Here is a 27,925-nt window from a genome sequence, read left to right on the forward strand (position 1 = left end):
GCGAGGGGCCGGGCTGGGCAGGGCAGGGCTCGGCTGGGCCGGGCTGCCTGCCCGGGCCGTGTGGACCGGGGCGAGGAGAGCTTCCAATGCCGAGCCATGGCAGTGGCCGTGTTACAGTGTTACAGTGCCCAGGGCTCCTGTTGCTGTTAGTTAATTAATTAATTAATCAGTGGCTGTGAAGGTTCCCTCAGGGCTCGGGTAGCAGTAACCATAGAAGTGCGGGCAATGACGGCCGGTTTTCTTTAGCGCTCATGGATCGCACCTGTCGCTTGAATTACACCTCATGAGAGCCCCGGGCTAGGCACGGCTGGCCAGGTCGCCCCGGCTGCCAGGGCCTTCCTGAGCCCCACTGTAATTCAGAAGATTCCAGACCCATCATTTCTGTCCCTCAGATAGCTCTGCCTGCCGTGACATTTAAAGGTTGGGTGGGAGCAAGCGCCGGGAAGCTCAGCACGGCTGAGGCGACAGCAGAATCCTTCAGCCAAATTATGCTGTTTTAATGCTTACTCCCTTGCGCACAGACATTTACTCACTTTTAAAAATAATCTAAGAAACTAGGTATTTCTACAAATTTTCTTCACAGGAGGTTGCAGTAAAAAACATGATGTTATTTGAGCAGGACAATTAAACCCCTGAGGATATATTAGACAGGCCATAGAGATAGGATTACTTGCTGCAGAAGGAAGCATCAACGCACTACAATGTAATGAAGCCGTTACTTGCAACCATTTCAGGATGCTGTTGCAGCAAAACGTATATTTGCCTTGATTTTTAACCATATAGATTAATTGTTGGACCTTCAAAATACAAAGAGAAGTATTTTGAAATGCCTGGTATTCGGCTGTGGATTTTGGAGCATGATGAAAAATGGGAAATACGTCTTGACTACTGCAGAGAGAGCTTGGAGATGATCCCTTGAAAGCACTAGGATGCCTGGCTGCTTTAAAAAGACATTATTTGCCTTGGCTTCTCTAATAAGTTTTGCATCTTTTATCTTGATTGTTGTTGCAATGGGAACCCCAAAGTGGATGACTGGAAAGATCCTTTGCAAAACAGGAGCTGATTTGGTCAATGCCACAGATCCAGAGCTGGTTAAGTTCATTGGAGAAATTTACTACGGACTCTTTCGGGGCGGCAAAATACGCCAGTGTGGCTTGGGTGGGCGGCGTTCCAAATTCACAAGTAAGTACAATTTTGGTTGAATATTTAGTCTAAAGTCTAGTTCAAATGTAGCACTTTATTTTTTTATTTACAGAACTTGTAGAATGCAAATTATTACTGTTAAATAAATATGCGGTCTTTATGGTTCGACGTTTTGAGTGTGAACATAAAACTTTTTCATTTCAGGAATGCTTTTTGCTACAGTTATAGTCTGTAATCCTGGAATCAAGTTGGGGAAAAAAAATCCCTAGGGCTAGATGGAGAGTTTCCTTTTAGCCTTGTGAAGGGGGTGAAAGTCATTTGGAGACGACCCCGTAAATCATATTTTCCCCTTGACTGACCTTTTCCTAGGCCAAGTTTTGCTCTGCCATCTCTCTGCCCCTGTCCTTGCCTTCTCTGTTGAACACTTCTGGTGTTTTTTCCCTTTAAGAAGCAGAGATTTATTTAGCTGGAACACATTTCTGTATTTCTCTGACTGTCCTAATGCAAATGTCTACCATAGCACATATCAGTAACTTTATTTTATGTTGAAGAAATTCTCACCTTCTTTTCTATTAAGTTGAGAGACAAAAAACTGCAGAACTCTTAACAAGTGTAGAAACTCTTCTAAATGTATTCCTTTTAACATAAAATATTATCTTGAAGTCTTGGAAGCACTGAGCTGTACACTGGATGATTTACAAATTTCACTCATCCTGTTCTGTAGTGAAAATGGTAATTTGCACTGAAGATTTTTTGTTCAGTGTACAGATTTACTGAAACTTAAACCAATATAAGTTGAAGCTGTTGCAGTCTCACCCTCTCCCTGTCCCACAGCAATGCTGTCCTGTCCCATCCTTTGTAATGGCTTTGGTAGTTGAGATGAGGTAGTTCAGAAGTTAAACTGGCCAAAAATTTAACCTACAAAAATAAATACTTGTTTTCCCATAGAATCATGTCTGACTACATAACTGCACAAACACATCTATAAAAACTTGAAGGCAGATGTGACTGTGGGACTTCAGAGGGAATGGAGAAAAGAACCAGAGCAACCTCAACTTGGATCAGCATGACCACTTGTTAAACTGGATGAATTTGGACTGGTCATTTTTATAGTAACCAAATTTTTGCTCAAGCTCTAACTGCAACTGCACTTCATGACATGGACATAGCAGTCATGCTCATCCAGTCCCAGTTCTTTCACCCCATCCTGGCAGAGAGAATGAGAAAAAAAAATAGCCAATCTTCTTTAAAACTCTGTACAACTTTCTGGACTGTTTAATGAACTTTTTTTTTACTGTGCAATCTGAGAGGAAGGGATAATGTTCCACAGCCACTCTTGGAGTACATAGATTTGCAATTGGAGGATGTGAGCTGACACTCCTTAGACAAAAAGAGCTCTTACTGAAGCTAATTCTCTGTTAGAACTGTAAAACTTTAAGTGCAGTAGGCACAAATATGCGTTTTGGTCAACAAGTGTTCCAGAGATTTTCCCTTTTAAATATTTTAATAACTCTATTGAGTTTGGTATTTTCACAATACTGGTTTCAATCAACAATACACAAAGCTGTTACTCTTGCACAATGGTGAGCAGACTGGGAGTTCTGGGTTTGACTTGACTTTGTTTTGGTTTGAATGTCCCCCTTAATCTCCAAGCTTTCTGAACTTACTGGGGAGCAAGAACTGTGAGACTTTGCATGGGGAATGTGATAATATAAATGGACTTCACTGGTACCATAGATCAAGACAAAGCTAACACATTATATAGTGCAGCATTGCAGTACCTCTGACAATTTAGAATTTCAAATGGCAATAATTTATTTTTATTGGTATGTCCCCTTTCACTCTTTTAACACTCACCTGACTAGACTTATGGCTGGCACACTCTCTTTTAGCTGGGACAGTGACAGCATGACTCAGTTGCCATAATAGATGTCCACTGCTCTTTTGTACCCCTCAGGATGTATGATCTGGCCTCCAGCTGCAGCTTCTGGAAGTGTCCAATCTATAATGCAGCATGCATGTTAGACCCATAGGGTTGTTATGATGGTCCTAAGTTGGCATAAGATGCTTCTGATTTGACAATTTAGTCAAGCCTTGAGAAGCTAGGGAAGCCATGCATTTTGCCTGTGCATAGCAAACACTGCTGGATTGTGTCAGGAGTCTCCATGGCAATATCCTTCTCATGGATTTTTATTTCTGTGTACTAAGCCAGACTCACTGGGCAGGTCATTGGGACTTGGCTGTGAGACTCAGAAAAAGAGACCAAATAATCCTTACAGCTACTCTAAAATCTCTGATGATTTGTAAGGAAGCTTAATTCCATGTGCTTTGTTGTTACACTGCCAGTAATTTTCCAGTCAGAAAGCAACCTAGTTTTTTGATTCTCATTTCTCATATATACTTCTGATTCTCATTTACTCCCCTCATTTCTTGTTGTCAGAGTCTTCTCCAGCTCTTCTGTGCACCAACTGAAACCCCAAAATGAGCTACTGAAAGGGTAGATCTGTTGAATCACATCATTATTCTATGGGATTTGTACAGTATGATTTTTTTTCTACAGAATCTACTGTAATTCTGTCATGACATGATCAAATTATATGCCTGAAGTTCATGGTGACATCTACCAATTTTTAGGTGGCTTGTTTGGACTTTGGGTTTTTTTGTCAGTTATGCAGCACAGGTAGGAATTTATTTGTTTATAACATAGTACACCTTCTTTGTAGTAACTTTTTAGTAATTAGGCAGTGAGTTCTTCAAAACATGTATGAGTGTGCAGTGCTATGACAGCTGAAGGTCTCCTCTTGAACACCTTGTGTTTTAGGGCTCCTCTCAATCAGCCTCTCTCTTTCCTGTCAGTCAACGTTACCTACAGTTCCCTACTCAGATTTCTTCTGATTCTGTTACTAGAAGGCTGCAGAATAAACTAAACACTCAGGTGTACATTTCCTGCTTCTGGCCAATCTGGCCCTCCAACAAAGGAACTGTGTCTGTGAAGACAGAACCAACAAAATTACTGTTCTCCAGAGACACGTGAGCAACAGGCTGCTGAGGGAGAGCTTGTGCCTAGCAAAACATGGGAGTGCTTCACCTAAAGCCCACCTGACTGCAATACTTTACAAGCTTCCTACATCTGTAGCTAAAGCACTGCCAGATGCCCAGAAAAGCATAAAGGGGGCATAAAATGAGAAACCAAGAAGGGAATCTTAAAGGGCAAACCTGTGGGATTAGGATGTATGAAATCAAGGCAGATCTCACTGGAGCCAGCAGTAAAGAGAGTATTAGGGGAAAAAAAGATAATTACATGAGAAAATAAACACAAAAAAGGTGACACTATTTTAGGCAGCAAGGGAATAAGGAAACAGAAGCTATCAGGCTTCAAATGGATGACATTAAAAGTATGAGACAGGAATGAGAAGCTCAAAACCACAAGTTTCATACCGAGAACAGAGGTGAAAAAGAGACAGGAGAGTATGCAGCAGACAATGCAGCAGCAAAGACATTAACACTGCTAGATAAATAAACAGGATTTAAGCCTGAATCCTTATTCAGAGATCCTGTGTAAAGGATTATTCCTGTAGCAGAGTATCTCTGGTTTCTCTGATGCACTGACAAATAAAGCATCAGGAACAGAGATGTGTGCAACTAGCTGAATTCCACATCTCCATAAAAAATTGTCTTCCTTAAATATAAGTTGAATTTGAAGCACCAGCACAGTATGATGTTTACCATCATCAAGAAAACCTATACACTGAATAGACAATTTATTTTTTCTTGACAGTTTTCCCATACATGGTGAAAAAGTTGAATACAGGCCTGCATGTGATGATCATAATGTTCCTCTGTGTGGCCATTTTCTTTTCTCTGGTCAGTTTTGGATTCTGCATTCTTAACGCAATAAAAGTTCCTTACCGGGCTATTAACGGTCCAGCAGGAGCATGTCTTTGGAACTTCCTTGCAGGTAAAGTAATTTTCCAGTGTTTTTCTCTAGTCACATTCATAGGAAATGATACAAGTTTCTTCTTTTGCCTTACCAAATACCTCTTTAATTTAAATACTTGTGAATACAATGAAGCTGGTGGTGAATTCACACCTATCAAAATAGAACTTCCAGGTGGCATCTTGGTTTATTTTGTCTAGTCAACGTTTAACTGGAGCTATGAATGCCAGCCTTTAGGCTTTATGTCATGGATAAAAGTATGTTAGCCCATACAATAAAGCCTAAGCAATCTGAAGGTGTTTGCAGCTGTTGGTGCCTGTGTTAGTCTCCGATCTGCCACGACGAGCCCAGATAAGTTGTCTTGTGAGGGTCAGCCTTTCCTGTAGTCTCAGGCAGGTTTCAGCCACAAGGTACTAGGATGCAAGCAGTGCCAAGAATCTAGGCTATCAGCTCTTTTGTGATTTTCTTAGCTTGCAAAGTACCTTCTTTTGGCTAGCAGAGAAAGAGATTGGGAAGCACCACAGAGGATGTTCCACAGACTCTTTATTTCATCTATGAAGGGGTCTCAGGGCAGCAAATCCAATGGGTAGGGTCTTAAGGGATTTTTGTAGGGTTAGGGTGTCTTGGAAATCGACTAATAATATAGAGGATTCTATTATTAAAAAATCTACAAGACATTTTGGGTGAAAAGAGAACCAATTATCTGAGGAATTGAAAAATGGACCAGTAGAATTACAGAGAGATAAAGCAGGGGGCTGCAGAGGGGTAAATATTTCTTAGTATTAGTCATTCTAAGTAAACAACTTATCTAAGGAATTCTGTTCCATGGGGCCCTCTCTCAAGAGTCTGCCTTTTCTCCAGAGAGGGTCTCTGCTCCCTCCACAGGTGTTTAGGCCATGCCTTTTTCTATCCCTACTCTGTATAGTGTTCACTGATGTATTCAATAAGTCTTTTGATCAAAATATCTGTCTAGTTTTGACTTGATAATGGTGAATGCTTATTTCATTTTGTTGCAGGTGGATTTGTAGTACTTGCAGTCACCAGCTTCATGGCTGCTGTGAAACTTCATCACCTCACAGAAAGAATTGCCAATTTTCGGGAAAATGTCTTTCGGTTCGTTATCTTAGAAGAACGCTTTGAAGACTGTTTTTGGATTTGTGTGGCAAGTGCCACAGCACACGCAGTGAATTTATTGCTAATAGCCATTAGTGGGATTCATTTCCCTAAAGTTAAGACTAAAACAGAAGAAGTGAATGTTACAGCAGAAGATATCATGTACTAACAAATCTACACAGAACTATTTTGGTCAAGTCAACTGTTGCGACAGGAACAGCTTCTTGGCTCTTCAGCCTTTGTTTTGGATAGATGATTTATTTATAAACCTGAGTAAAGATGTCAATCTACTATACCAGCAACTAATATGTTTGTGAAAAAATAATTTTTCAAAAGCTATAAATATCATTATTCTCAAAACAGACTGATATCTGCAGTGAATATTTGTTATTTCTCAGTTTTTAGAACATTTGCATTTTGGGGTATTTTAGAAAACTAAGGTAAAATATTTCGTCAAACCAAATGTCTTCTTTATTTAGAAAGACAACATGTTTATCACAAATCTTTGAAACTATAAGGTTATTTCAAAACAGAAAGAATGTATATTTGGCATTTACTTTCACAGAATTATCTAGAGCATATTGAGAGGGACATATATGTTTGATTATATAATGCAACATTGAAAAAGAAAACATCATCTGTGAGGCTAAAGTTAAGGGGCAGTAAAGGCTAAGTGTGTGTGTGTGAAATGTTTTTAAAACAGAAATTATCCAATCCCACAAGACAAAGAAGTGAGAAATATAAAGTATATGGGATGCTATTAGTCTATGAAGAAAAAATTATTAGCTGCTAGATGAATGTTTCACTACAGCTTCTGGAAGTAAGCAGATTAAGGGTAATAGTGCTTTCAGATAACCTGGAAAATATTAATCTGACAGATTAATTTTCTTCATAACTGAGTTAATTGTTAAGTCTATCTGAAATCAGTAAAAGTAATGTATGATGAAACAGTATTGAAATTAATAGAACTGGCTACATGGATGGAAAAGTTACTTTCTTTGGAAATACCATAATTTTGACATGGATCCAACCAGTTCATGGGTCCCGAGGAGTGAATATTTTTGAGAAAAGAATATGGAATATACCATTAGGAATGGATACAGTGGCCTCTACCATCTCTGGGTTTGGCTCTACAAGATTATCAGGATTATGAGTGAAGAAAAAGTGAGGGTTCCTCTGCACTCAGCCCTACTAACCTGTCTTCTTCAAGACACCATGAGCCACTTTTTTTTTCCAGGAGTACTAAAATTATTTAAAAATTTATTTTAAAAAATTTAAGAGATAGATGGAAAATTATGATGAGTGTAGAGAACTAGACTAAAGGAGCATAAAGGAGACTCAAAAAAGCAGAAAGAGTTCCTATTTTATACCACTCTCTTAGTTAACTGTTCATCTTAATTTACTGGTGCTTTCACTCATACTGTACCCTGGGCCACAACTCCAGAAAGATGGTGCAATAGCCAGTACATGGATAGGCAGCAAACAAACCCAGGCTATGAAGGTGTCTTAGATGGTAACAACACAGTACTGCCCTGAAAACTGTCCACAGGGGCCTCTATGGTACCACCACCTTCCCCTCCCAGAAAATTCTGAGTGGCTTTGAGACAGAAAAACTTGAAGTGCCACATAATTACACAAGTTGAAAATGTAATACTTGTAGTTTGTAATTGTTCTATGAACATGTATAATTTAGATGTAATTACTGTACAGAAAGAATTATATTGTGACATGTAACTTGGCTTTTACTAAATATAATTCTCTTCAGGAGGTGAGAAGAAAGCAGATTCTTAAATCCTCCATATTGAGTGGTTGTTTTGAAAATGCTTTTTAGTAGTATTAATATGCATGTATTGCAACACATTTTCATACTGATAGTGAACTGCTTGATGGCCCCCAACTTTCTACCTGCTCCAAAAATATTATTGAATAAGAATCATGGGACTATTTAGGTGAGGACAAGATTAAAAATTTGTTGGAGTGGATTCCTAGGTAGGTCACAGTAGCTCTGAAAGAATCTGTAGAATGCACTGTAAATATGAAGTTAAAGGGGGAAAACTGGGCTGATTAGCATTGTAATTTCTTGGTTTGAATGAATTCAACAATGGAGCATACTCTGCAGTAAAGATCCAAGAGAAGATTTCTCTTACAGCAGACCTATAAAGCATCATTTTGGGATACTGTAGCTGCACAAGGTGAATGACCAAGTAACATTATCACCCAGTGACTGTGTTGTGACCTGTGAGAAAATAGTATTTTCAGAGTCAACAGAAGTATTGCTATGCATGAACTAAACTTAATGAAACAGATCTAAGGCTACATTAAACTTTCAGCTGCACAGGTTGTCTGAGTTCAAGCAGTGCTAAGATACACTGATAGGTCAATGCATGGAATATTTTCCCTCTGAAATTTTGTCGGGCGAAAAAAAGGTTAAATGCAGTCATACATATTAGAAATGTGCAATTACAAAGCCCACCCTGGGGTTAGCAATGCGTGTTTATCGCTTAAACCTTTTCAGCTTTCCCGTGTACTTCATAAACTAATTTCAAAAATGTGAAACTTGATATATGTAGTCTACTTTATTTACATATTTTTATTATGCTTCACATAGTGTATCTGACCATATGCATGCTCAACGTGTGGAAAGGAATACTTCTCTGGGGGCACTTCTTACCTTGGAAAGAACGTAGATTTGAAATCCCAGATGAGAACATTTATGAGTAATATCTGCCCAGAATTTAAAAGACATTATGGGTCCAATCCCATAAAATTAAAGACAACTTCACATATCCCAAAAATACACACTTAATTTGTATGTGCAGAATAATATATAGAAGCAACATGAATGTAGAGAAGCTATGGAGCTATGGAGTTCAAAGAACTAAAAAACTCTTCATTGTATCCAAGAGACTTGCCAAAATAAATAAAGCTAAAAATTAACTACCACTTTGATTATTTAAATAATATTATGGTTTTATGTTTAAAAATGCATTTTTACAAGATAAATCAAATTGGATGCAGTTTCCCTCAGTCAATTTTCTGAGTGCTGCTGTCCTTAATAAAACATGTTATTTGTCCCTGTACCACTTCATTGAAAAAGCTGTGAGGTGAGAAGTGCAATGGACTCCTAGAGAACAGGCCCAGCTCCTCCTACATCATGTTCTGCTGGTCTAACAGTGTAACTCCACTTTAAAATGTATGGAAAAGCAAACATTGTTATACATATTGTCATAAGGTGTCTTATTTTCACGTATTTAAATGAATTACTTAAAATCTATGCTTTACACTTCAGAGGTAGGGAAAGAAACAAAAAATGTCTGAATCACATGAAATTAAAGTCCAGTGCATGTTCAATTCTCTTCAGACTGACAATACAGTAAACTGTCAGCAAAACTGCAAACGGTTATTTTCCGTGCAGTGCTTTTGCTGAGCAGAAATCTGCTCCTGATACTACAACGATGACCCTGTATTCTGTTGTGAATTTTCCTGGCAGAGTATAACCACAATAATTTTCACTGGATTGTTGGGTTTTTTTAATTTACCTAATTTTTATTTCTTTTTGTATTTTCAGCCTGAAATTGTTTGTGCTTCCTCGTAGCAAATAAAGTTTTATTTTTCCTAAACAATTTACATTTTAATCTTCAATATGCAAATTAAGTATGCAGACTAGGGCTGCCGAAGTCTGTGAGAGAAGTACGACCACCTATGGTCGTACAAATGCCACGAGAGGGCCAAGATGCGCAGTGAAGCCGAGCGGCCCCGCCGCAGGAATCCCGGTACACCAGGCGGAAATCGCGGCTCCGGGTCCCCGGGATCCCCGCTCGGGGAGCGCTCCGGCGCTGGTACACCATGTAGAAATCGCGGCTCCGATTCCCGGGATCCCCGCTCGGGGAGCGCTCCGCCGCCCCGCCCTCCATCCCGGCGTGGCGGCGCCGGCTGATGAGGCTGTGCGCGCCGGGCCCGCCCCTGCTGCCTTCATTCCCTGCTGCCTTCCTTCCTTCCTTCCTTCCTTCCTTCCGTGCTGTGCCCGGTGCCATGCTGCTGCCCTGCGTGCGGAGCGTGGCTGCGCGCCGCCTCGCCCGGGACGTGCCCCGGGCCTGCAGCTGCTCGGCGCAGGGCCCCTCGCCGCGGGGCTACAGCCGCGGCGCGGCCGGGAAGGTGAGGGGAAGGGGAGGGGCGTGGGGGAGCCGGTGCCTTCTCCGCTCGGCCCCGCGGCTCTCGGCTGAGCCCCCCGTGTGCCGCCCGGAGCTCAGTCAGGAGCGGGGTCGCTCTCTGCTGCTCTTAGGTGTACCAGACTGGAGGTCTGCACTGGCGGGGAGAAGCTCTTTTGTACTTAAAGTTACTGATTGAAAGAGTTTTTGGTTTTATGTGATCGGCAGAATTGTTGTAAGTTCAGTTATGTTGTATCTGATATCTTTTTCACAGTTTAAAGTAGCTGTAGTAGTTGATCTTGGTTTCCTGAAGTGTTACTCTGTGCATCACGTTAGATAAATTCAAAACCTGAGATAAATACATACAGATGTAGCAGTAGTTTGAACAGTGCTCGCTGCCTCTCTGATGGGTCTCTAAATTTCGTGTTGTTTATATTAACGCGTGTCCTCTTCTAGGGTCTTGTTCTGGGAGTCTACTCTAGTGAAAAGGATGATGGTGCTGCCCAGTTGACTAGTGCAGGAGATGCTTTTGATAGGCTTGTGTCTGGAAAGCTGAGAGCACTTCTGTCCCTGTAAGTGTGTGATAAGCTTCTGAAATGGACTAAAGTACCTACAAATACTAGTAGGAATTATGTTGAGTTTTTTCATTATTACTGTCTGTGTCCATATCACTGTCAGGCTGTTATTTGCTTTGACAGTTTGGAGGGGAACTCCCATGATAAAACCAATCACCAAGCAAACATGCAAAAATTTCAAGGGACCCGTCCTCTGCTCTGAATCAGCACAGAACCAAACATCCCAGTGCATGTGTGGCACACTATGTGGTCGTGGAGTAAATGTAGTACTGTAAGGCTTATAACAAGTAAGGCCTTCTGTAATGAAAGAATCTTTTTGTGTCCTAGATGTGGGCCACCTTTGAAGAAAGGCAAAACACGCATATTTCATGGTTTGCATCAGGTATGAACTTTGTGGTTCTGTATGCTAGTTGATTGATGTGTGAAGTTTGTCCTTGTGTCTAATTTCACGCTGAGTTCACTGCTGTACTTTTATAAATGGCCTGCTCTTCCTCCCTTGTCTGGACTGTTTCAACTCCTGTTCTGCACTGCCCATGCTTGCATAGCCTTGTGCACAGTCCTGTACTCCCTCCACTGTGCTGCAAATGGGGAGGATGTGAGCAAGTCTGCTACAAAGGTGCTGTACTCTGAATTACTTCTTCCTGAATCAGCTAAAGCATGGCAGTTTTGGATCTGACTTCTGTGCCTCCTGTGTCCAGGAGGGGTGAGTGTGTGAGGAGTTACTGATAGGTGCAAAGACCTTCCAGACCTGACAGTTCTAACACAAGGTAGTCCCTTCATAGGCTTTTGTCAGAGGTTTAAATCAGGTGCTTGAAACCTCAAAACAAGATATGGGGCTGTTCTCCAAGCAGGACTTTTGTCTGCACAGACGTGATAGATCACAAGGGTATGAGATGAGGATTCATGTGCCCAAAGTCAGGCTTTTGGAGCCATTTGAGAAGCTGGGATAGACCTAATGCACATGTGTGAAGCTGACCAATACAGAATGATTTGCGCCTTTTTGGAGTCCTAGCTAAGGCCTAGGCAGGCGTGTGATGTGACACTAGGTGTTCCTGTCTAAGTAACTGAATCTTACATTAAGGCTATTTAAATAATCTGAAATAAATCCATTTGTAGTGAGAGTTGCCTACCACGTATAAATTCTGTGTGGACACCCTATGCAGGTGACACCGGACTTGGTAAAAAGGCTCTCAGAAATTCCATGGAAGTTGAGTGCACTGAAGGTCCAGTTATCCCAGTTCTGCATACAGGATGGGCTCGGAAGTGAGTAGCAAATCTCTGCAAAAGAAGACAAGAGAATGTTAACTGGTATCACTGATTTTCTGGAAAGCTAATACAAGCTGCAGCCTTTTGTGGACTAAAACACTTTACTACAGTGTAGCAGTTTGAAAGCTGATTGTTAGAGGCTGACAGAGATGGAAGGGAAAGCCTAAGATTAATTTAATTTTTTTTCTTAAGAGCTATAGGAACATTATATATGTTCACATATATAGCTTTGAGTTTTATACAAATTTGACTTCACTCTTAAAAGGCTCCTTTAATCCTTATTACTTGTCTTTTCTGTCCACTTGCTTGCAGCTTATAAGACAAGCATGTAGTCTGCTGTGCTACATTGTTTTCCTGAGTTCTGGAGAGGTGACCTCTGTGCAGCTTTGGTTTGCTACCTGGCAAATCCTGCCAGCGGAGCTCCTTACATGAGCTAACACATTGTGCTTTTGAAGTGATTTTATTTTCTTGAACATTGTACTGTGCCAAAAAAGTCTACAATTCTCCAGATAAGTTCTGTCCTTTCTTACAGCTTGAAAGCTGGATCTGCTTTCCAAGGACTCTTAGGCTTGGCCTTGGGAGTATCAGATTTACCATGTGTTAAGCATAAAGCCCTGTCTGCTATGTGCAATGCTTATGTTTATTAACTGGACAACAGAATAACTGACTGCATTCCTGTGGCAAATGATTGAAAGCACAGGACAGCAGCACCATGCAGGCACTCTTAATGAAAAGTGCCTGATATAGAAAAAGTACTGCATGTATTTTAATGCTATGCTTGGTTTGATTTGGAAAGTAAAGTCTTTTTAACAACTGCTGTGGCTGTAACAATGAGGGAAGTGAATCCATTTGTGTGTTGGCTTCATCTAGGACTTTCCAAGTGTGGCGGTAGTTGGCTTGGGTAAGAAGAATGCTGGAATAAATGAACAAGAAAACTGGAATGAAGGCAAAGAAAATATTCGTACAGCTGTTGCAGGTGAACTATTTTTAAAATTTTTCAAGCATTTTGTCTCTAAAGCAATTGCAGTTCTGCAGCATGTTCCATTTTTGAAGTAGGTATGCCTTTGTTTTGAAAAGCACAACTTACTGCATGGTTTGGTAAATGTACTTACTTATCACTGATACTTATGTAAATTTTTCCTTAGTGAGCAAGGAGTTATCAAGAATGTAAATCAAATCTGAAGACAGGTAACTGCAGTTATTTATATCAAATAACTTTCCTAAACAGTGTGATTTTGAAAAGGCACTTGTCTAGTATTTTGGAGCTGTGGAGCATCACCAACTCACTTTATGGTCACTCTGTATTTAAGTAAGCACTTATATTTACTTCTACCACCTATTTCTTAATTGAGACATTTCTGTTATAAATACAAACACATCTTTCACAACGTCAGTAGTATGATTCAGTATGTTATTTGTTGAAGACAGAAGAGGACTTATCTTAATCAGGGATGACTGCTGCAAATTAAGTGTGTAAAATAAGAATTAAGAGTTCTCACTGAAGACTTTTATAGTCTGTGATTGGATGACAGCTGTATGTCCGAAGTGCTAGCCTGTGGCTGCCATTAACATTGCTAATACTAATGTTCACTTTGTAACTGACATAAAACATTGTTAAATTACTTGGGAACATACTTGGGAAATAGAATTTATGGAATGCATAGCTTATAAACTGGTATATAAACTCATCTGGAAGAAAAGAACAGTCATATTCGTGGTAAAAATTAAATTATGACAAATTCCTGATACCTGTAGATAGTCATAATTCATAGCACTCCAGAATAATAGAGCCTTGCTTTGCTATAGAATAAGCTTTAAAGAGTCAGAGCAACTATAATATTTCCTTTTTTATTCTTGCAAAACATTTTAATGATTATAATTCATCAACTGATATTTTTCACAACAATTTGCCAGTATATGGTCATTAGCATTTTTAATTCTTCCACTGAATGATCTCTTTGACTGCCTTACTTATAAATGCAGATGTCTTGAGTTAAAATTATGTTTTTCCTTGCAGTGTCCCATTGATCACCTTGGACATCTGTTTCTGTGCTGTATTTTTCAGTTGGCTGCAGGCAGATCCAGGATCTGGAGATCCCTTGTGTGGAAGTAGACCCCTGTGGAGATGCACAAGCAGCTGCAGAAGGTGCTGTCCTTGGATTGCATGAATATAATGAGCTGAAGCAAAAAAAGAAGCCTGTAGTTACTCCTCAGCTTCATGGAAGGTGATGGCAAAGGAAAGCTTGCCTATTTATTCATCTGTTTGTTTGCTTATTTATAAAAGTTGTGATATAGGAGGACTTCTGTTGGTATTGTGTGCCAGAATTGTGGAGAAGAGGTATTTCAAACTCCATAAATGGATAAATCCTTTTCGGAGAATCAGGAAATGCTGACTGACACCAGACCAATGCACTATGGATATATTTTACATAGTTCATTTGTTACATTTTCATTCACAGAGTATAATGCAAGAAGAGAAGCCTGGGTTCCTCTGGTCTCTAAATAGACATCACTTACTGAAAGCAGAAAGTAGAACCGAACTTTTGGTTTCAGAACAATTATCAGAGTGGACTTGGGATGTTCTGTATAGGATATTCTGTCATGCAGGGCAGAGGTATTTCCTGTATGTACTTTACACAGGAGCAAGTTCTTGCTTACAAAGAAATTTGTGAAATAAAGTGGAAGGCCCTTGATTAAGGATATCTTGATAAGTTATATGTAAAATAAACACTTCCTATTTTGTAGATGGAAGATAGTTTAGAAGTGGATTAAATTTGTATTAAATAAACATTTCCTGAAAACAGATGGTCCTATGACCGGTTATGGAAGTAATTTTTAATCTAGTAATTTAGGTTGGAAACGACTTCTGGAGGTTATTCAGTCCAGCTCCAGCTTGGATTAGGGATAACCTGGACATTACATACAACATTAAAGCTTGGTCAGATTTGTCAGGCCTTTGTATAGTCCACATTTTAATATTTCCTGAGTTGAAAATTCCACAAGCTCGCTAGACCATCTGTTTTAGTGCTTAACTACTCTCATAGTGAATTTTTTTCTTTGTGTCCTATTTCATTTTTCCTTGTTGAATATTGAGATAGTCTGTTACTGTCTTACTGTGCAGCTCTGAGATGTGTCTGTGTTCAGACACACTCCTGTTTCAGTTCATGTTTTCTCAATTTGTCTGTAAGAATTTCTGTGTGAAAACCTAGCTAAAGTCAAGAAAGAGCACAGAATCATTTAGACTGGAAAAGACCTTTAAGATCAATTACATCCACTGTGGTCCTCTGTGACAAACTCTCTCATCACAGAATTCAGTTAAGTTGGTCAGGAATTTGCCCCAAATCTAAAATGATGGTTCCCAGTGACCATATTGTCCTTCATATACCTAGAAACGGGTTTCAAAATTACTTTCTCTGCAAACTTCTAAGGAATTAGTCTAGATAACTGGCTTGTAGTTCCCTATATCCACCTTGGCATTTTTTTAAAGGTATGTATTTGTCATGTTCACTCATCAGGGACCACATTCAGTTACACCTTTTAAACTGAAAGAGCCCAGGCTTGCAGTGATGCTAGCCAGATCCCTCAGAACCCTCAGATACTCGCTTTCAAGGACTTGTGTATGTCCATCATCCTTAAGCTAAGTCTCTCTTCCTGTCATGAGAAGTGCCCTTCTTCCTCAAACTCTGTTGCTGAACACAAAGAACTGGGGGATCTGGAAGCAGATCTTCATAATTATTAAGGCTGATGCAAAGCCAGCATTGAGAACTTCAGTGTTCAGTAGTTTGCCTGCACCATTTAGCAAGTGAACAGTGTTATTCCTACCTTAACTTTTGCAGATGATGTACCTGTTGAAGTCCTCTAGGTGCCTTTCCCACTTCTTGCCAGTTTCAGTTTCAGCTGACATTTAGCTTCTTAATTACATCCATCCATATCCAGGCAATATTTCTATAGTCGTCTATTGTTCTGCTCTTTTTAAAGGCAAAATCCAGTTCAATACATTGCTTCGTGATAATTTATAAAGTAAGTAAGTTGTCTCAGTAAAATGAAAGGTTTTGTACTGGTTGTCTGGTAAAGTAACCAGAGCCAGAGAGACTTCCCCGTTTCCTACACAGGCAGCTCTGTCAATGTTTGCTCTGTCATTTGTTAGTGCAGTGCCTTGAGTGCACTAGGAAATGAGATCCAAATTCCACTCTTACTGCATAATCATATTTCAGTAAAGGGAAAAACAGAATTGGAGACTTTATATGGTAAATAGAAACTTTCAAGGCTGTTAAAAGTAATGTGATTACAAACTTCTGAAGGTGTATTAAACCTTGTGTTTAAGGATTTAAGCCAATCTTTGATTAGTAAGGATTAGGATAAGACCTAATGAATTGGATAGGTAATTTTACATCTGTCTACTCTTGAATTCTCCTAGCTTTTTCTGAAGTATTTGGCACTGACTAGAACCAGAGATTAGGTACTAGTGTCCTTGTAGTAAGGTAACACTGATATTTTTAATTGCTCCTAATTAATGATACTGCATTTTAAGAAAGAGAATATGTGAATGCTGACAGCATCTTACTTTTGCAAATGTCTGTAATCCTGATCATTGTGTGTTGTTCAGTGCTGAAAGTGAAGCCTGGCAAAAAGGTGTTATCTACGCTGAGGGGCAGAACCTTGCTCGGTACCTTATGGAGGCTCCAGCTAATTATATAACTCCAATCAAATTTGCTGAACATATTGAACAGAAGCTCAGAAGTTTCAGCAATGTAAAGGTCCACATAAGGTAAATTCCACGGAAATGATTCCTCTGTGGGGTAGAGGACCATGGTGGTAAGATAAGATACTTTCCAGGTTACTCAAATATGAAGTTATTCAAATCTCATTTTCCCTTTGCTACTTCAAATGACAAAAGCGGGTGAAGTGTTTAGGGAAATGGTAAGAGGGGTGCCCAGACTGCAGGCTGTACTCAAGGCTTAAGTGAGCTGCTGGTTTACAGAGGAAGATACTGTGATGCAGTAAAATCATTAGCTGTCAATTAGTCATGCAGTCAATTACTGATTAATTAACACGTGCTGTGAAAAGAAGCATCAGTGAATAGAGGGCCAATATTAAGTACCTTTTGTTTTCTTCCCAAGTGGATTTTTTTACATACCTCTGTTTTGCTTTGTATGGATGTGGTAATAAAACATCTGTTTATTGCTGTTACTGTTGGGATTTTTTAAATAGCTTTTTAAAATGTGAGATGAAGCCATAAAAGCCCTTGCAAGTGAATTTGCACGGCTGTTGCTTCTTGCCCCTGAATTTCTACTTTCTGCTCTGTAGTGGAAATGGTTGTCCAAAGTGTTGGAGGCTATTTTGTTGACAAGCAGAAGACTGGGGGAATCTTGCTAGCAGAAAGCTAAATGTAACCTGCTGCAATATTGTTACTTCATATACCTTTAGCATTTGCAGCCTCACAGGCAAGTGAAAGATCAGTGTTTCTGATGTAGAAACTGTAGACAAGCTGTTGTTTTGTTGGGTTTTTTTAAACAAGACGGAAAAGAGCAACTTTGAGGAAGTATTTTTGTGCTTCACCAAAAAAGTAGTAGTGGTTGGATTTAAACTACTGTTTCCAGAATAACTAAGTAAAATTAAATGGTTTGTGTACAAACCTTCAAGAATCACGATCTCTTAAAAAAAATCACCTTAGTCAAAGTGTCCAGTTGAAAAAAAACCCCAAAACTTATACATGTTTTATTGCAGACAGGAGTCTTGGATAACAACACAAGAGATGGGAGCATTCCTGAGTGTAGCTAAGGGTTCAGCTGAACCTCCCATCTTCCTGGAGATTCACTATTTAGGGAGTGCTAATACAGATGACTCCCCGTTGGTATTTGTAGGAAAAGGAGTTACGTTTGACAGGTATGTATGCTTGTATGGTAATATTTGAATTACTAGAGGGAGAAAATGCTTTCCTGTTATTTGCATGCAACAGGGAGATGCTTTTTCTTTGCTCAGCGTGTCTTCCAAAGCCATTCCACTGAACTTGCATTATATAGTAGCTTGTGCTGTCTTTTCTGGCAATGAGACATCAGCTGTCCAAAGTGGGAATTAATATGCCATCGTCTTGTAAGGGGAAGAAGAAAATTCAGAGGGAAAGAAAATAAAGAAGGTGTTATTTATTTGCTTGTCATGAACAAACCTGTGGATGAAGAATTAGCATGTTTCGAATTGCAGTATGTCATTAGACATCTAGATGATGCTTAAGGAAGTAAAAAACAGTTCATTCTTTGCAGCAGTTCCTTGTAACTACTTTCCACGTCACATACTTTTGAAGAATTTCAGTCAGTTCCCCATCCATATGTTGATTTTTTCCAAGTGTACTATTTTGTTAGCTTTGTGCACTGCTATTATGAAGACCGGTGAGTTACTCCACTGCATTTTACCTGGATTTTTATGGTTTCCTAATTATGAGGAAGTAATACTATATCTGAAATGAAAGCCCAGATACCTTGCTTTCAGTACACTTACTAGGATTGCAGAAGTATTTGGAGCACCATGTCTAGCATTTACTGATATTTGGTTTTAACACACCTGATGGACAGAACATCATCAGTGTATGTGACATCAAACTTGAGCTGTTTGTTCCAGTGGTGGCATTTCACTGAAGCCGTCATCGGGCATGGATGCAATGAGAGCAGATATGGGAGGAGCAGCAACTGTCTGTTCAGCCATTGTGACAGCAGCAGCTCTAAAGCTACCTTTGAACATAATTGGTAAGTGTTTTTGTGTGGAGAATCCAAACATCTTAGTTCCAAAAGGTTTTGTGAGAGAGTATTTTTCTAGTATTAGCAATGGTAAAAGCTATGTACAAAACATCATGGACCCTTGCATGCCTACTTCTCTCATTCCCTTGCTCAACCTCTCTTCCATTTTTACTTGCATATCAAAAAATTACTATTCTTTGCTTGAATAAAATATTGGAACACCAAATCAAGACTTTTAAAGTATGATTTTTAGATCTTAAGTGAAAAATGTTTGTCAATAAAGATATTTTCAATGAGTCTTGGTCAAGTCCCAATCCTTCATTATAAGAAGGAATGTGCATCTCTGTATAAGCAACTAGAATGAAAAGGAGTCAGGAGTGCCGAGCTACCTCCATGAGTGTGTGCCACAACTGAACAGGAAGAGGCATCAGCTCTAATTTCCTCAGGTGAATGTCTCAGCAGAAAACTAAAACAAACTAAACCAGTCTGCTGATACCGTTATGCATGCGCAATGATTTGGTTTTTTCTGAAAAAAAGTTGATTTTTTTCTGCAGAGGTAAAATTAAATGAGTTGATTCCGACACTGTGGCAAGACCAGCTGGCAGTGACATGGAAAGTGGTCTAGGATAAGTTTCAGTTTGAGAAGCTCCACTTGGAGTTAACTCTTACTTTAGTCACTTCTACGCTTCAGCCAGCAGAGGGCAGTGATGCCCACGCACATCCTCACGGCGTTCCTCGCCAAAGTGTGCGATGAAGAGGGACAGACAGTGGAGCCTGTCTGTACATCACGCCACTGAAAAGTGGTGCTCCACTTTTGGACCTTGTGCCAGGTGCAGGTTATCCCTAGGAGTGGTGGAGGGCTATTCATTCCATGATCCCAGTCATAGTTGCAGTTTTGATGCTGAGCCTGTTTTTTGCTTATTTCTAATTGTTCTTGGTATGGCTGGAGTTACATGTCAAGTCTTTGGACCACTCTAGACATTCTACAATGAGCAGAGCTTGAATGGCTTGGAGTGGCTATTTGAGAAGTTTTTAATGTCAGAAAGAAAGATCTTCCTTTATATGTGAATAATTATATATGGGAGACATAATATTTATTGCTCCTTTGATATCACTTCTCTGGGAAAAATGCAGAAGAAAACCCTAGAGGTAAAGTAGTGTAGGTGAGAGAGCCTGGTGTTGCATCGTGCAGAGGAGTTTCCCTGATTGAAAACTAGACCATGTGTCTTTCATTAACTGAGAAAATTTGGATTTTGAACTTAATTTCAAAATTACACTTGTACTGTTTTCTTAAGGAGGTGTTTGGAGTTCATCTAAGTAGGTTTTTTTCTACAGCTTTTCTGAGAAGAAAACTAGTAATTCACTTTTCTTTTTGTCTCTGAGGTTTGGCACCCCTCTGTGAAAATATGCCAAGTGGTAAGGCAAACAAGCCTGGGGATGTTGTTAGAGCCAAGAATGGAAAAACAATACAGGTATGCATGTGAAACTTGGAGTTTGAGTACTTTTATTGAACTGGTTTAATCAACCAAGTTGAGTGCAGAGTACATTTGAAAAAATCCCGTAAAAATAAGCAGTGCAAATGTAGTGTTTTTACAATTGTAAGAAACATGTTACTAGCTAGAAATTGCTATCATAGGAATTTTTTCAAATACAGATTGAAGAGATGGGACGTGTTATAAATTGCTAGGAAAAGCTGCAAAGTAAGGTCATTTATTGAATTGCTGGAAAAGCTTGTTTGGCACAGGAGGTTGTTACAATGCTCATAAATACAGGCTCTAAGTCTGAATAAATAACATTAATTGCTTCCAGCAGACCCTTCAGGACAATTCCTTGCTATCTGCAGTAAGACATCAGAGTAAGACATCAGTTTCCTGCTGATGTAACCAAGGTCTTTACACTGCCAAAATGCTCAGTACAGTCAGAACTCTGAGTCACAGGGGCTGTTGGTTCAAAGGAGCTTGCCAAATCAGTACCCACATTTATTACAAATGGTTCCATACACATCTAATAGATTAAATTGTAGGGAAAAAAAAAGTAATTGCGCTGTAGATCACTGATTAAATGCAGAAGTAGATGGCTTTCTTTTTGTCTGAATTTCTGTGATTCTGCCACTTTTGACTTGCTGAACCTTCCATTTCTTTAACATTAATCTCTGAAAACTGAGTTCAGTCACCCTTTGATTTGAGGGAAAAAGACTGGGCATGTATTCCCCCACCAAGAAGAAATCTGCAAGAAAGTGCTGGTAGCTCCAAGCACGAGATGCAGCCTATGTGCTGCCCTGAGACACCTTTAAACACTTCTGAGGAGCCAGCAGTACAGAGACCCAGCATGCAGAGGAAGTTGTAGTGCTGAAATATGACTTACCTCAGCTACAAATAGCTCTTTATACACATAACTGTATATCAATACTGTATTTTTTCTTTCTTTTTTTTCAGTGTAGTTTGAGTAAATTTTCATTACCTGAAGTTTCTAGGGCCTCTATCCAACTGCTGATTAAGATATGTGAGAAATACCTCAGTGAAAGAGGCATTTACAGTACTTTATCTGTTTTTTTACTGATTCTGCCTTTGAAGGTAGACAACACAGATGCAGAAGGAAGACTGCTGTTAGCTGATGCTCTCTGTTATGCCCACAATTTTAATGCAAGGGCTATTGTGAATGCTGCAACGTTAACAGGTAAGCTGTGTCCCTTCCCTGCTCATTTTGAAGTCAGTTTTGTGTTACTCATTATTTGGGCTGTGGATTAGTTGTGCTGTGTATATAAACCCAACCTTAATTCAGAGGCAACTGAAATGATTTTACCTGTTTCAGGACAGCAGCGAGCACAGCTTGTGTGTCTCTGGAGTGGCGAGGGGCCATGCAGGGTACATGCTCAGCAGGAGATGAAACTGGGTTGGCTTAGTCCAGCTGGAACCAAAAGCAGGGAAACCTTCTCTTTTGTGCAGTTTGCATACTTTAAGGCACTATGAAATGTGTTTTAGTTGTTTCATCTCTACAGTTGTATAATAATGAAGTTGTAAATTTAAATTTAAAACCAGAAATTGTCTATGCAGCTCATGAACTCACTAACAAGCTGTCATGGGTGAGGTGACTGTAGCTGAAACAAAAGCAGACACGGAAGAGTAATTCAGACAGGACTCCACTATGTTGCTTAATGAATATGCTAAGCAAAATAATTGTGCTTATACAGATTCTCTGCTAATGCTTTAAATTATGTTCTATCAGTTTTACCAGTTCAAATGCTATGGAAAATTTCAATTGACATAAGGGAAACTGATTTTAAGATTGTTGACTTGTATAAAAGTATTCCTGTCTGGGATCCTTGGGCACCAAGCAGGAAGAAGGAAGGCTCCCATACAAATTTCTTTGACGTATTTTGCTAAACTACATTTTGTTTTTTAATCTCACTAAGGATTGAGTGTTGGTGTTAGAGAAGCCATTCTGGGGCATCAAATAAATAAATATCTAATCCTATGGTTTAATATTTTTATAAGGATTATTTTAATAAATTAAATATTTAATAAAGTAAATTTACATATGATGTGCAAAAGTCTATATAAGTGAAATTCACAAAAGAGAAAGTATCAGCTCAAAAATTATAGAGGTCTATAAACTGGAAAAAGTCCATTCACTTGTATTTTCTACATGAAAATAATATCTAGGTTTTTTACAGGATACTGTTATTGTTTAATACATTATCTTAGAACTGTTTCTAAGAAACATCAATCTGAAATAAGAAAATTTAGTTTCATGGGAGATAAAATATAATTTTTATGATTTCTTGTGTTTTTTAGAATATATAAATGTTGTTAAAATGTTCAGACTTTCAAAAATCTCAGTGTACTAAAGTCTTCAGGTTTTGCAGTCTGATAAATTCATGTTACTAATAATGGGAATTAAAAATGGAAAGTTCTGTGAGGAATCAGGATGCAGGGAATAGCTCAGGTCTGTCTTTGTCATATAAACTTGAAGGTGTGTTTCTTTAGGTGCCATGGATGTTGCACTGGGATCTGCTGCAACTGGAGTGTTCACAAATTCATCTTGGCTTTGGACTCACCTCTATGAGGTAGGCTACCTGCATTATTGTTAAATCATAATAGTATGAATTCAGTGATATCTTATTGAAAAGTTAGTACATTATTCAAAGTCTATGCAAATCTCAAAGATGTTACTGCATTTTGAAATTTAAGAGGAATGATGTCAGTGCTATATTTACTTGAAAATTATGTTGACTATTAATTACTAGCTCTTCAGTGAGATACAATATCATACACCAAACATCTCAAGGATCTGCATGTTCTGATAACTCGCTGCATATGCATAAATTCTGGACTACTGGCAGTAATTAGTTTATGTTAAAAAGATAATTGATCTTGCTTAACAACACAGAGACAGAAATTCAGAGAGGCCTTGTGAGTGGCTGAAGTGCGATGGATCAAGGAAACCTCTGAGGGGAAGGATTTCTGTTGTCAGGGAAAAGGAAAAACAGATAAAAAATGTAGCTTTTTGATGTTGCCTTTTGGCTAACGCTAAAGTACCTAAAAATAGGATGTTCTGTTTTGCAAACAATGCATTTCCAAAAACTTAGTATCTTGGGCTGAAGATTTTTAGGCTGATAAAACTTAAACAAAAAGAAGCATGCATGAAAACTGGGCTTACAAGTGCAGTTAATAAAAATTGCCCAAAATATCATTGTTTCTTTTTCAGGCCAGCATTTTGACAGGGGACAGAGTTTGGAGGATGCCTCTTTTTGAGCATTACACAAAACAAGTCACAGACTGTCCTCTTGCAGATGTGAGTAACATTGGAAAGTACAGCAGGTAAGATGAGCCAATACCTTCCATGTGCCCCTTTCTTTCAGTCTATTTGTTTAATATGTGTGCTGTTGGAATTGCTTTGCAAACAATGCGTCTTTGTTTCCCACAGAGCTGGAGGAGCATGCACAGCTGCTGCATTCCTGAAGGAATTTGTGACTGCCTCTCACTGGGCTCATTTGGATATAGCTGGGGTGATGTCCAATAAAGATGAGGTGCCCTATCTTCGGAAGGGCATGGCAGGGCGACCCACGAGAACGCTCGTTGAGTTTGCAGCTCGATTAAGTCAAGACAGTCACAATGCCAAATAAAAATACTTGTTCTAAAATCACCCACTCTGCCTTAAGGAAAAAAAATCTTAAAAGGTATCATTCATAAATGAATGCCACAAGCATATTTTCACTATGGCAATTAAGTAAAAATGCATTTTATAAATTATTACTTGGGTAAGAATATCTCAACTTTGAGATTTGCTATCCCATACCATATTATGTGGCTTAAAATAAAAATTATTCCGTTTGAACTATTGAAATATTTAATACTAAAACATCATAATGAAAATTGAGACACCTATTTTATATGCAAAGTAAGCATAATTATTGTAAACAATAAATACCTTAGTTGGATGTGAGTTTTGATTGAGAGGGAATAAACAATTGATGATAGATGTATCTCAGTTTTGGGTGAACTGTAAGTGATGTCAACAGTAACTCTGCAAAGTTGTTCATAAAAACACCATCCTGGTATTTTTTCCGTAGAAAAACTAAACTGCTTTTGGTATGTAGTGAGGCAGATATGATGCTGTGTGATTGGCATTAGCATGGCTTCAGCACAGAATTATGTATTAAGTTATAAAGATGTCAAGAAGAGTGTATATTGTAACTTTTTTACAGAAAGCTTGTGAGTGAAAGTTAATGTTTGTGTGTTTTTTAGGGGCACCTGCCCTCATCTCACAAGGTTTTTGTCATCCTGATAGTTCCCCTTTTCCTGATGTGATGTGGCCACACTCCAAGTAGGGACATTCTTCCCAGGATCAATTCAAACATCAAACAGACCTGACACTTAAAATCTGGGGTGATATTTTCTTGATAGTTTGGGGAACCCTAGGTTTAGGGTTTTGGGGTTTTTTGTTAAATGCTGTTGTGGAACAAGCAATGCTGAAACATCTGTGAGCTCACACCTGTGAGACAGAGGCAGGGCCAAGGCTGGAGGAGGAAGGTCCCTCTGCAAAGGATGCTTTGCTATGTCTGCTTGCCTTGTTCTAGCCGGGCAATGTCCTGTGCTGGAGAGGGAATAGTGTGGCCAGCAGCTTGAGGAAGGTGATCTCCTTCCCACCTCCTCTGCCCTAGTGAGGCCATTTCTGGACTGTCGTGTCCTGTTCTGGGCTCATCAGTGCAAGAAGGACGTGGAGTTACTGGAGAGGGTCCAGCAGAGGGCTGTGAGAGGAGGATGGTGCATCTGGAACATCTCTTATGAGTGGAGACTGCAGGAGCTGGGTCTGGTTAGTCTGGAGAAGCATAAAAGGGGTCTCATCAATACATTAAAATATCTCTTAGGTGGCAACAGAGTGGTGCCAGGCGGTTCTCAGTGGTGCCCCGTGCCAGGCCGAGGAGCCATGGCCATCACCTGGCCCACACACTGCGGTTGCCTGACGCTCCGGCCCTCAGCGGGCGGGGTCGCGCCGGGCCCGCCCCGCTCCGCCGCCTGCGCCTTCGCCGTCGCTCCCGCCATGGCGGGCGCGCTGGGCGGGATGTTCGGCTCCCAGGGCCCGGGGCCGCCGCCGCCGGGGCCGCCCGGCCCGCCCGGCCTCATCCCGCCGCCCGCGGGGCCGCGCAACCCCAACAACACGCTGGTGGACGAGCTGGAAGCGTCCTTCGAGGTGAGGGGGGCAGCCGCGGGCGGGCGCTGGCCTGCCTGCGCCGGCTCCCCGCAGCCGCTCAGCGCGGTGCTTCCCTCTCCCGCAGGCCTGCTTCGCCTCCCTGGTGAGCCAGGACTACGTGAACGGCACGGACCAGGAGGAGATCCGCACCGGTGAGCCCGGGGCAGGCCCCTTCCCGGGGGACGCTGCTGGGGGCAGCGGCAGGAAAGAAGCCTGCCCGGGAATGCCCAGGGTCTGGTGGGAAGGGCGGAGTGTGCCGGTTGGCTCCTGGGGTTCTGTGGGCTTGTACTGGCGTGCGGTGACATGCGTGTAAAGCACCGGGGAGGTGATGGGATACATTGGGAAGCTGTGCATGCAGCATTGGGAAGATTATGAAGCAGTAACAGGAAATGGGAAAAAGCCAGGCCAGGCAGCTCAGTAGCGGTGCTTTAGGGCGAGGTGGAATAAATATAGTTATGAATAAGAGTTTGAAAAGTGGCCTTGACTACTCCTTAGAAGTGCAGTTGTCCCTGGAAATTTTCTGAACTGCACTCAAATGGCGTTTCAAAATCGGCATAAATGCTTTTCAAAACTCCTTTTTGGTTATTTGGTCATATTCCTGTGTTGGCGTGGAACAGCTTTTATTACTAAAACAGTAGTATGCAGCATACGAGGGCAGAATATTCTCCTCAATAAGTACATATTTTAGAACCCTACACTGAGCTTGTTGTTTAGGCATGCAACCAAGTTCCATGAATTATTTTATTACTACTTGTCAGAAGTATACCTGGAAGGAAGTGTTGTCCTGCACTTCTAAAATAACTTGTAAGTTTATAAAGCACTGTCTTATACCGGGACTTACTGGTTTATAAATCCATTATTTTAGATATTCTGAAGATTTTTCATTCTAGAAAGTACTGTGAAAAGTGTTTTTAATAGACCAGTACCTTTACTAGCCTGAAATATTTTTTTTGGAAGCTGTTCTTTCAATATTGTTATTATATGTTTAGGTGTTGATCAGTGCATCCAAAAGTTCCTAGATGTTGCAAGACAAACTGAATGCTTTTTTCTACAAAAAAGACTGCAACTATCAGTCCAGAAACCAGAACAAGTAATTAAAGAGGTATGTTAATTTACCTGTCCTGTGCTAGATCAGATAAGCTATGCACCTTAATCACTGTGTTCATAATTTTGGGTTTCTCAACATGATGCTGTACCTTAAGTTGGTAGAACTTGACTGTTACCACAACTCTCACCATAAACCTGGAGAAGCTGGATACCTGCTGCTGTGTGGAATATTGGAGAACAGTTGATAACCATTGGAAGAGACAAAATAGTTAGTCAGATTTCACTGGGGATGATGATCTCTGAAATATCTGACATAGGTGAGCAGCACTAGTGCATTCACAGTGCGTCCCCTCTGTATCATTAGACACTTTTCCAGTATTCCATTTTTCTACTGTAAGATCAGCTTGAAAGCTCAAGGTCTAAAAATGTTACATACTCTTTATGTGAGGTGGTTATTTTTTTGAATACTGTCTATTTACTAATACACAATTTTTTCATCCTTAGGATGTTTCAGAATTAAGAAATGAATTGCAGAGAAAAGAAGCATTAATTCAGAAGCATTTGAGTAAACTGAGACACTGGCAACAGGTCCTGGAAGACATCAGTGTACAGCACAAAAAGCCTGCAGAAATGCCTCAAGGTCCATTAGCTTACCTAGAACAAGCATCTGCGAATATTCCTGCTCCAATGAAGCAAACATAATCTTCAGTTTACACAGCTCAATATTTTCAAAGCAATGGTGTTCTTTGTATGCTTTTTGTATAATGTAATTTGTACTGCAAATATAATTAAAACAGTTAAGCCAAATTAATTTTCTTCTTTTTTTCTTTTCTTTTATTACAGAAATATGGATTGATTTTATGTGGTTATGGAAAATATTCAGAGTTGCTGTTCAGGGTGCTTTCAGGTGTGTCTCCCAGAATGCATTCTGTTCCTTCCAGAGAGGGTGGCCCTTGCTTTCCCCTCTGTCTTTTTGGTATGATCAAAATATTTGCAAAGATAGTGTTTGATTTTTCTGGGATATTTAAATGTTTTGTGATCCAGTAATTATCAATGAGTACCACTGCAGAAACACCCTTAGAATTGTCTGTATGTAGGTCAGATCACTTTTTTTTAAAGTGAATTGTCACTCTCTAGCAGACTTCCTCACCTCATGGAAGGTGTCTTGAGAGATACAAATCTGGTTCTTACAGATGAATTGGAATGGAAGAACGCACACAAAAGGGTGGCATATGTAATGTAAGCCTCATGCCTCATGTTACTGATGTTCTG

The 27,925-nt window shown here is 39.9% G+C and overlaps 3 protein-coding genes across 3 annotated transcripts; all 3 read left to right on the forward strand.

Annotated features, from left to right (window-relative positions):
- Nucleotides 1-48: 48 nt before the first annotated feature.
- CLRN2 (clarin 2) lies at nucleotides 49-9,130 on the forward strand. Its single transcript, XM_014889013.2, has 3 exons — nucleotides 49-1,182; nucleotides 4,922-5,101; nucleotides 6,097-9,130. The coding sequence occupies exons 1-3, from the start codon at nucleotides 930-932 to the stop codon at nucleotides 6,360-6,362; spliced, it is 699 nt and encodes a 232-aa protein (XP_014744499.2). The 5' UTR covers nucleotides 49-929; the 3' UTR covers nucleotides 6,363-9,130.
- Nucleotides 9,131-10,099: 969 nt separating this feature from the next.
- LAP3 (leucine aminopeptidase 3) lies at nucleotides 10,100-24,403 on the forward strand. Its single transcript, XM_014889012.2, has 13 exons — nucleotides 10,100-10,348; nucleotides 10,798-10,913; nucleotides 11,244-11,298; nucleotides 13,053-13,158; nucleotides 14,248-14,407; nucleotides 16,789-16,950; nucleotides 17,910-18,068; nucleotides 18,798-18,922; nucleotides 20,297-20,385; nucleotides 21,487-21,589; nucleotides 22,900-22,979; nucleotides 23,621-23,733; nucleotides 23,840-24,403. The coding sequence occupies exons 1-13, from the start codon at nucleotides 10,130-10,132 to the stop codon at nucleotides 24,036-24,038; spliced, it is 1,686 nt and encodes a 561-aa protein (XP_014744498.2). The 5' UTR covers nucleotides 10,100-10,129; the 3' UTR covers nucleotides 24,039-24,403.
- Nucleotides 24,404-25,441: 1,038 nt separating this feature from the next.
- MED28 (mediator complex subunit 28) lies at nucleotides 25,442-27,460 on the forward strand. Its single transcript, XM_014889001.2, has 4 exons — nucleotides 25,442-25,606; nucleotides 25,692-25,758; nucleotides 26,596-26,708; nucleotides 27,158-27,460. The coding sequence occupies exons 1-4, from the start codon at nucleotides 25,457-25,459 to the stop codon at nucleotides 27,353-27,355; spliced, it is 528 nt and encodes a 175-aa protein (XP_014744487.1). The 5' UTR covers nucleotides 25,442-25,456; the 3' UTR covers nucleotides 27,356-27,460.
- The last annotated feature ends 465 nt before the right edge of the window (nucleotides 27,461-27,925 follow it).

Source organism: Sturnus vulgaris, chromosome 4 (genome assembly GCF_052056855.1).
Source record: "Sturnus vulgaris isolate bStuVul1 chromosome 4, bStuVul1.hap1, whole genome shotgun sequence".
Lineage (NCBI taxonomy): Eukaryota > Metazoa > Chordata > Aves > Passeriformes > Sturnidae > Sturnus > Sturnus vulgaris.

What these genes read in the sequence shown, in the direction of transcription:
- CLRN2 (XM_014889013.2), top strand. Translation starts at nt 930, where the DNA reads ATGCCTGGCTGCTTTAAAAAGACATTATTTGCCTTGGCTTCTCTAATA. An exon ending in GCGGCGTTCCAAATTCACAA is followed by an intron (nt 1,183 to 4,921) that starts GTAAGTACAATT and finishes TTTTCTTGACAG; the next exon opens with TTTTCCCATACATGGTGAAA. An exon ending in TCTTTGGAACTTCCTTGCAG is followed by an intron (nt 5,102 to 6,096) that starts GTAAAGTAATTT and finishes ATTTTGTTGCAG; the next exon opens with GTGGATTTGTAGTACTTGCA.
- LAP3 (XM_014889012.2), top strand. Translation starts at nt 10,130, where the DNA reads ATGAGGCTGTGCGCGCCGGGCCCGCCCCTGCTGCCTTCATTCCCTGCT. An exon ending in GCCGCGGCGCGGCCGGGAAG is followed by an intron (nt 10,349 to 10,797) that starts GTGAGGGGAAGG and finishes GTCCTCTTCTAG; the next exon opens with GGTCTTGTTCTGGGAGTCTA. An exon ending in TTTGGACTCACCTCTATGAG is followed by an intron (nt 22,980 to 23,620) that starts GTAGGCTACCTG and finishes TTTCTTTTTCAG; the next exon opens with GCCAGCATTTTGACAGGGGA.
- MED28 (XM_014889001.2), top strand. Translation starts at nt 25,457, where the DNA reads ATGGCGGGCGCGCTGGGCGGGATGTTCGGCTCCCAGGGCCCGGGGCCG. An exon ending in CCAGGAGGAGATCCGCACCG is followed by an intron (nt 25,759 to 26,595) that starts GTGAGCCCGGGG and finishes TTATATGTTTAG; the next exon opens with GTGTTGATCAGTGCATCCAA. An exon ending in CAGAACAAGTAATTAAAGAG is followed by an intron (nt 26,709 to 27,157) that starts GTATGTTAATTT and finishes TTTCATCCTTAG; the next exon opens with GATGTTTCAGAATTAAGAAA.